Source organism: Leptinotarsa decemlineata, unplaced genomic scaffold, assembly GCF_025532065.1.
Source record: "Leptinotarsa decemlineata unplaced genomic scaffold, Ldec_3_MD MMD2_tig00002159_RagTag_RagTag, whole genome shotgun sequence".
NCBI lineage: Eukaryota > Metazoa > Arthropoda > Insecta > Coleoptera > Chrysomelidae > Leptinotarsa > Leptinotarsa decemlineata.
In genome coordinates, this window is record NW_027412574.1 from 118,705 (window position 1) to 127,894 (window position 9,190).

At 35.9% G+C, this 9,190-nt stretch overlaps 1 protein-coding gene across 1 annotated transcript; it reads left to right on the plus strand.

The window, feature by feature from the left end:
* Positions 1–8,121: 8,121 nt before the first annotated feature.
* On the plus strand, positions 8,122–8,682 carry LOC141482957 (uncharacterized). The gene is made up of 2 exons (XM_074176998.1): positions 8,122–8,333; positions 8,392–8,682. The coding sequence occupies exons 1-2, from the start codon at positions 8,145–8,147 to the stop codon at positions 8,617–8,619; spliced, it is 417 nt and encodes a 138-aa protein (XP_074033099.1). The 5' UTR covers positions 8,122–8,144; the 3' UTR covers positions 8,620–8,682.
* The last annotated feature ends 508 nt before the right edge of the window (positions 8,683–9,190 follow it).

Genomic DNA, 9,190 nt, shown 5'->3' on the forward strand with positions numbered 1-9,190 from the left:
TATACCATAGGTTAAATTTTGACAAATGTCATTTTTAACCAATGAAATTAAGTGTATCGGTGCAGAAGATTCTTAAAAAGAAAGCAGATATTATTCGATGCAAATGACTTAGACACGACACTGACTAGTGAGAAAAAATTCTAAACAAATATAACCCCCCCCATTTTTATCAGTCACAACTGTATCAGGAAAGGCCTTGGATGTATGATAATTAGTTAACTAGTCAAACTTTATTGTCAAATATATTTTTCTTTTACATTTGAAGGTTCACTTGTATCTCGTATTTGAAGTGTAGTTATAATATCAATTCTCCTATTCAATGAATTTTGAAATGTACCTATATTAATTTGAATATTTTCTTCCAGAAAAAAATCTTACCCTTCGATCTTTGAACGATGAGCTGCAAAATAAGGAAATTGTTTCTATGTGCAAATCATCTTCAAATGTTTTACTGAAAGAGCTGGGATTTAAATTTGAAAAAGATGATAATCGAAGAGCTCTGATTGAAAGACCTAATATCGTTTCATGAGCATTTTTTTACGCAAATACCGGGAAAACCGAAGAAGAGGAAATAAAAGAAAGTCTTGGCAGGATAATAATGTAAAAAGTGTACGCAAACCCGAAGGATATGATGGTAAACGATTTATTGTTGTGCCTGCTAGTTCTATGAAAGGATTTATTCCAGGAGCCAGTTTATTGTTTTGTTCAAAATCTTTGACCTCAGATTACCATGTAGAAATGAATAGTATAATGTTCACCAAGTGGATTACTTTACAGTTACTTCCCAGTTTGGAAGAACCATCTTTGATTATAATGGACAATGCACTATACCACAGTGAAATTTTGAATAAAAAGCCTACCAGTTCTTCAAGAAAATCGGAAATTGTTAGTTGGTTACACAAAAACAACATTGATTTTGATGAAAAAGTTAATAAAACTGGAATTATTGCAATTGGCTAAGATGAACCGAAAGGAAAATATATATCCTGGTCCCTGTTTAACAAAAGATGATAGTAATCGGATACAAAAAGTGCAGAATAGTTATTGCAGACTAATTTATGGAATACGAAAAATATGACTCCATCTCCCATAAACTCAAAGAGTGCAACTGACTGAACATGGAAAATAGACGGTAACTCCACTTGGTTTCATTCACACATGGACTCCTAAACAAGTTCAACCCACCAGCTCCATTGCATAAATTCATTCCACTTTCTAGAAAACATTCAAAAAATGTCAGAAACAGATCTGCCCTGACCATGCCCCAGTACAAAACTGCGATATTTCAACGAACTTTTATTTTCAACTCCATTCGAATGTACAATCTTCTTCCTGACCAATTCAAGTTATTTAACATAAATAAATTCAAATATAAATTTAAGAACTATTTATTACCCACACAATGATGTAATATAGCAAATTCTGATAATTCACATTTTACCTTTAATTGACTGCAATTATTCAGGCTAGTAAGTTTTCAATAATGTATATGTGATGGTGATTAACCTGTATAACTTATTTATGTTTACTATGCCACTCAATTATTTTTCTTATCTACTAAGTACAGCCATTTAGTAAAATTATCTTTTACCTAACTTGTGAACTTTCTTTTTCAAATCGGGATTCAAACCCCTGTTGGTTGAGTAGATTAGCTCTGAGCTAGACTTCGTCAACACTTTCATTTCATTTGTATATCATATGTCATTTAATACAATAGAGACGTTTATTATTATTATATATTATAGATGAACTGGTACGAGAACATGGACATGAAGTATTAAGATTATCACCTTAACTCCCAAATTAAATTTTGGCTGATTGCAAAACCTACTATAACAAATATATTGGTAGAGTTGGATACAGTGATGAAAAAGTATTAAGTATGTGGAATGAAGCGTTAGAGAAGTGCAACGCTGAAACCTGGGCAAAATGTGTGAAACACACTGAATCACTAACATAAAAATGGTATGAACGAGAAAAGCTTCTTTGTGATATGGATATTACACTACACCTATTATTATGCACATTGGTGAAAGTTTTGAATCTGAAAGTGATTAATATATTATTTTGTTGTAAAAAATGGTAGGTGCATAATTGTACGTGCTCGCACGTACATATATGTATAAATAAATTTTCAGTTGATGATGTGTTGAGTATTTCCTGACCAAATATATTTCAACTGGTGTTTTTTTTTTATTTCTTAGACATTCATTTGTGTCTCTGCATCCATGCACGGATAATTCAATGAAAGCTCGTTTGTTAAGCTAATTTTCAAGTGATATTTGATACCATTTGTGATGTGATGTGTTGCATACTTCCTGGGATTCTCAAAAATCATTTATTTGATATTGGGTTTTCTACTGACGGAAAGATGGCGCCACCTATCACTCTTGAAAAATGAAACGATTCGATAATTTTTTTCATAAATTCTGTACCTCAGAGGTAAACTATCGTAACATTTTGCAAATTTTACAAGAGAGCAGTTGCAACTCAAGTTACTTGAGTTTACCTCTATCATATCATGACAGATACATTAAAGTCACATTGGCTATGACGCCATTCATTAGCTGTGCAGATATCGGCAACTATCCACTCAACACTATACACCTCGATAATGTAGTTACATCAATAACCCCAAAATCGAGAATTTTGTAGTTACGACAGTTTACCTCTCAGGTACAGAATTTCATACAATTTTTGCGTAGATATTAAAATTCAGGAATCGCAAAGTTGCGAAATACTAGAAAAATGGAGCAATTGAATTGAATACTTCAAGTAACACTTTTTATGTGATTTTCACTGAATATTTTGCAAAACCGAAGCACTTGTATAACTGTGTACTGTATACTATAGTTTTCTCTGGCGTATTCATACTAGATATATTTTTAAAGTGGTCATAATCATGATTGGTTTCTAATTATCAATTAAAAAACTACTTGCAGTCTCTACTTTTCAAACTGACACTCAATCCATTGTACTTTTATTTCCACATTTCAAGCTCTTCAACTTCTAAATACAGTGACTAGTTTTTATTCAGTTATTTTGTTCAAATAAAGAAGCATTTTACTTCCAAATTACTTCAAGACCTTCACAACCGTACGAAAGTGAACAACATGCTTTTACACACTTTGATAATCACGGTCTTCAACCTCAGTTCATAGATGGCGCAACTATATTTCCAGCTAATGCTTGTCCTCTTATATGTTGAGAATGTGTTGAAATACTCTTGGAGGACCATTTATATGTAATAAAGCATAAACATACCTACTTGGCGTGCCTGACGTCACAGCTAAGCCTAGCTCTCAGCTGTGGACGCGTTAATAGAAGTCGTTACGCTATCGTTCATAGAGGACAGATGCGCTAACATAGTTCTCGCCGCCTGTGCGTCGCCATTGACAGCGAGGGATGAGCGATGCTTTACGTCAGTCATCTCCGTATCGAGAGAGTTGAGGACCCACCGATGAATATGCATTACTCAGCCACGCGCCGTGGAGTAAACATCACGTTCTCCTATCGTTAAACAGTTGCAGCTGTGACGTCACACAACTAACTCGGTGGGCTCACACCAATGGAACATACATTACTTTGTGGATCTTTGAAACAGAGAGGGCGTTACAAACTTTTTCCAATCGGAAAGGGGGTTTTTGAAATTTGATTCAGTTGTCTATTCAACACTGTATTAGTTTTGGAATTTCGAAGTAGCAATTTCTGTGTAATCATCAGTTTCACATAAGTTTTATGACAATGTAAACAAAATTTTGTAAGAAATATACTAAAGACGAATTCATCTCGATGCGCTCTCACATACTAAATGATTTACGATCACAACTCGTTATGCAGACGTGTGTTTATTATGTACAATATGGTACAGAGTACATATGAACGATAATGTCAAATCATAACTTCACCGTGAAAGTCAAACCCAAAACACTACTTCAAAGTCGCCTTGTCCGCATATAAAGACTTCTTCAAAAGTCACTTTGTCGACATCGTGTGACGTATGTTAATGTCATTTCACAATTGAAAGTGTCTTCCGACCTCCTCACCATCACAACTCGATGTGTTGACAGATGGTAGGTTCTAACATCCCAAAACGTTTGGAAACTGCGCAAGACATGGTACGTACAAACAAAAAATCTCAAACAGTCCGAAATAGTCTCGGACACTTGTTTAAATCAGAACGCTTTTGAGGAGACCACTGTGCCACCTATCGTATATATGAAGAGATGAAGACGAGAAAATACGATTTAATAATCATGTCCATTTTGTTATGTAGCGTATCCCTATAGTCAGCTCAAATGTTATCTACCCTCAATCATCGATTTTTCAAATCAAATATATAAAAAAACATCTTAACAAATAGCCCAAACAAATTTCCATATGAATGCGCATGACCAACGGGAACAGTTCAGCCTCGAGAGCAAGAACGATTCGGGACGGTTCAAAACAGTTTAGGATCATTTCGCAGTCAAAGCCAGAACATCAGCCTGAAATTATCGTCAATAAACCAGAACGCTCTATATCAACTGCGCATGATCCTGACGTCCTAGAATCTGAATTTCGCAGAACCAGAACAAACCTGGTGATACGAGCCAAGCAGTGGTCGTTGGAACTTCAGAGAGTGTAGACGTGTGCACTCTCTGTCATGATAGGTACCATCCAAACTGATTAGGAAGGAGCACTAGTCAGTCGATAATGTCAAATTCTAACTCTACCGTGTATGTCAAATCCAAAACATTACCTCAATGTCGCCTTGTCCGCATGTAAATACTTCTTCAAAGTCACCTTGTCGACATCGTGTGACGTTTGTAGAGATCATTTCAATGTTGAAAGAGTAGTATGTAGACGTACTAACTTGGTGGGCTCACACCGATGGAACATTCATTACTTGGTGGATCTTTGAAGTATGCAGACGTATGTTTGTACATAGACAAGCACTGGATGAAACCCTATACTGTGCGTTCACACACATACAAACCAACCAAATGTAATTACGTCATTATGTCACAAACACACACACACAATCTTATATGAAAAATTTTTGAATGATTCATGCACCAGACACTTCAAGGTCAAATCGCCTTGATGTTACTAAACAACAAAAAAAAAGCAATTGATACATCATAGTGGTGGGGGGAGTAACACAGTTCTCGGCTGCCTGCGTGTCGATAGCATCGATAGCAGGGCTATCCTCACACCACTATTAACTTGGTGGGCTCACACCGATGGAACATTCATTACTTGGAGGATCTTTGAAGTATGCAGACGTATGTTTGTACATAGACAAGCACATGATCATGTGACGTATGAAGAGGTTATTTCGATGTTAATGTGACCCGAGACACATTGAAATCATAAGGTCAACCCCCAAGGTTATGCGACTTTGAACATTGTTCGAAATAGCTGTGAAAATATGAAGTGTGAATGAAAGTCATTCAAAGTGAAACCCAAAACACTACCTCAAAGTCGCCTTATCCTTATTACCTTGTGACGTACGTTAAGGGTGTAACGTAGATCGAGGTCGAAGCCAACTCGATGCGTCGAACACAGGCGCTCCCCCCACCACCACCACCACCAATTCCAACTCGATGTGTTGACAGAAGGCGATACAAGCAAATAGTGGTCGTTGAAACTTCACGGAGTGCAGACGTGTACGCTCTCTGTCACGATGGGTACCGTCCAAACTAGTGAAGAAGGACTGCTCATCAGTCGATGGATCTTCGTGGTATTCAGACGTGTGTTTATTCTGTACAAACAGGTACAGAGTAAACATGATGGACAATATCAAACCCTGACTTTACCATGTATGCAATCTAGTTCCCTAATCTCAAAGTTGAATTACATGTTCAAGGTCATGAACATAAATGAAAAATGTAAACCCTGTACCGTGCATTCCCACACACCAACCAAATGTAATTACGTCACTACACACACACACAAAATCTCATATGAAAAAAAAAACATTCTGAACGATCCATGCACCAGACACTTCAAGGTCACATCGCCTTGATGTTACTAAACAACAAAAAAAAAACAAATAATACGTCATAGTGGCGGGGGGAGGCCCAGAACCGGAAAAAAAATTCTGAACGATCCATACACCACACCCTTCAAGGTCACATCACCTTGACTTCACCAAACCAATAAAAAATCAATTAATACGTCATAGTGGTGGGGGAGGCTTAGAACCGGCTCAAATCTCCTACTTACACTAACAGAAGGTCATCCAATTTTTCCAAGCAGCAAGTGGAGGAGCTATTACGGCTGGTGAAAATCCATAAGGACATTCTGGAGTCCAAGAAAAGTGACGCCGTGACATGGAGGGAAAAGGAGAAATGTTGGCAGAAATTGTGCCTGGAATTTAACACAAGCAAGAACACGAAAGAACCCCGTACCTCCAAGTCCTCAGGCAAAGTGGGAAAATGTAAAAAAGAACACGAAGAAAAAATTTGCAGCAGAGAAAGAGAAAATTTACAGAACAGGGGGAGGAAATGGGAATTTTCCCCACATTACAACACAGGATGATGATATAAAGGAGATCATGGGCATTGCTGTTACGGGTTTGCAGGGCTACTTTGACAGTTATTATATTCATGTGTCGATTCGCGGTAGAAAAAGTCGGGGTCTTCTTGGGTTTTCCACAATATTCATAACATCTATCTCATCTTTCTCTTCAAATAATATATCTTCAAATATTTCAAATATGTCCATTATGAAAACATGAAAATATCTGGACGCGTCAAATATTTATAGATTATAATACATAAAGTAACCACAAATAGTTGACACCTCAGTATTCAATCCGAACATGTGTTCAACCGACGCTTGTAGTTTAACTGCCCCTCCATCTATCAGTTGACAGTTAAACTCCGAATGGCAGTCACAAACACCTATACAACGAACTTAATTCGTTAAACCAAAGTTTAACTAAAACTTGTGGTTTAAACTGAACCTATACAAGTGGGCCTAAAAAGTCGAAGTTGGGAATTTGTTAGTCATTGAATATCTGTGCATTATATGACAAATTGGGAATTTGTTGGGAATTTGTTAGTCATTGAATATCTGTGCATATGATGAGTACTACTTTAACTGAAAGTTGAAGTTGACAATTTGTCATCATTGAATATATATGCATATACTGGCGTCCGAAATTATCCTCAATATATTATAACGCTATATATCAACTGGGAATGATCCTGACGTCCTGGGACCTGACTTTTGTAGAACCAGAACAAACCTGATATGATATGTGTTGAAGGATATAAAAATTAAATTTCTTTGATCTGTTATATAGCAAAAATTATAAAAACAGCTAAAAAATATTTGAACTAATGTTTTAAAAGACTGATAGGTTGCGCCATCTTTTGTCACGCTTTTTATTTCTCATTAACTGATTAAGTCGATTTGTAAACGAGTTCTCGTTGTTCCACAATTTGGGGTGAGAGTGGCAACTAGGTATTAGAGAGAGCATAGCTCCCAGGGTAGGCCGCCAGCTTTTTAACAGTGAAGAAGGGCGTGGGTAAGATGGAGGGTAGAGCGCCACCTGCTTTATCAACCCTGGAGCTTATATAGCATACTAAAGAAAAACGGGAAATTTATTCTTAACGGTAACCAATTGAATCAAACTCAGATCCAGTTAAAATATCTATATTTCCTTTCTCTAACTTCCACACCTTTCTCAGTTAGTTCCAAACTTGTTAACAAATCCCTTGATTTAGCTGTCAGTTTATAAATTGTATCAACTGTTATTATAAGGACTCCCCCTACAATACTAGCAGGAAGCCTTGAGCTCTTGAGGCCACAAAGTGTCAAATGTGGAAAGATCTTACTTTTCTAATAGACTTCCTGAGTCCTGACGTCACAACTAGGCGGAGCTTAGCGAACTTTTCCAAACAAATCGATTTTACATATCAAAACGCCATGAGAAATTATTTATATATTTATTGTAATCTGCTTGCATTGCTAATAGGGACATTCGCGTACATTTTTGATTTGATTCCAGTTAGTTGTTACATATTTTGAAAAAAATCTCCATTGATAGGTAACGTTTTTAATGAAAATTCAAGAGTTGTTATGTTTGTTGAAGTTATTTTATTTTTTCAATTGAAATATAGTTACTTAACATCTATTGTTTCAGGTATAGAATGGCCTCAAAACATGTTTTGAAGCTATCCTCTATAAATGATTTACTCGACAATGATAATAAAATGATGAAAAATGCTGAAAATGCCTTGGAATCGAATCATGTGGAAAGTATGCAGTTTGATGCTGACTTGATGATAATAAGAGGAGAAGTTCATGCATGCATGAAAGATAAACTCTATCATGTTGAAGTGAGTCGTATGTCATGTATAAGTTTTCCATTTTTACCGAACAGTATCTTTGTTGCAGATCACATTGAATAAATCTGAAGATATCATATCTGCAAATTGTGCTTGTCCTAGAGGAATAAAATGTCATCATATCGCCACATTAGCTCTTTTTGGACACTACGATATATCTGTGACGGACAAGGAATATGATCCACTGTGGGCAGAAAACTTATCGCTGCTAGAAGATTTTTATATAAAACAGTATCTAACAAAACTTACACACAATCTTATATCAGCTGAAACTTGACTCAGTATATAAAATTATACGCAGATAATCATGTTAAGATAAAGTGTATTGGATATATGTAATAAATATTTAGAATGTTCAATATTTCTGTGATAGTATTGAATATAGTAACTGTTGGGGACAAGCTCAAAATAATGGAAACCAAATCGATCAGTTATAATAGATAGTATTTATTTTTTTATGGCCACTACCGTAAATAGTGAATAAAATTCAAAGAATTCAATCAGTGGAATCATATATTTATTCACCAAAGGAATCAAAAGTATCTATGTGGAAATGATACCATTCACAAATTTAAAATGGCAAGAGTCTCTGTTTCAGATATTTGTGAAGTCCCTGCTGCTTCTGAACTTATATTGGTTATTTCCAGCTCAACCTCTCTTGCCTTGACAGTTCGTTTCCTGAAAACAAAGTTATTGAATTCAAATAAAGTTGTTCTATTTTTTTATCCATATTAACAAAGTGACAACTGCAAACTAATGAATGCTTTGATGGCTCTCGATCTTGTCTCCTGCAAATTGATTCAACAATAAATTGCTTCATCTATGTATTAAGTATGCTGATCAGGTAC

Coding starts and splice junctions, on each gene's coding strand:
- LOC141482957 (XM_074176998.1), top strand. CDS start 8,145: ATGGCCTCAAAACATGTTTTGAAGCTATCCTCTATAAATGATTTACTC. Junction 8,334..8,391: donor ATAAACTCTATCATGTTGAA/GTGAGTCGTATG, acceptor TCTTTGTTGCAG/ATCACATTGAATAAATCTGA.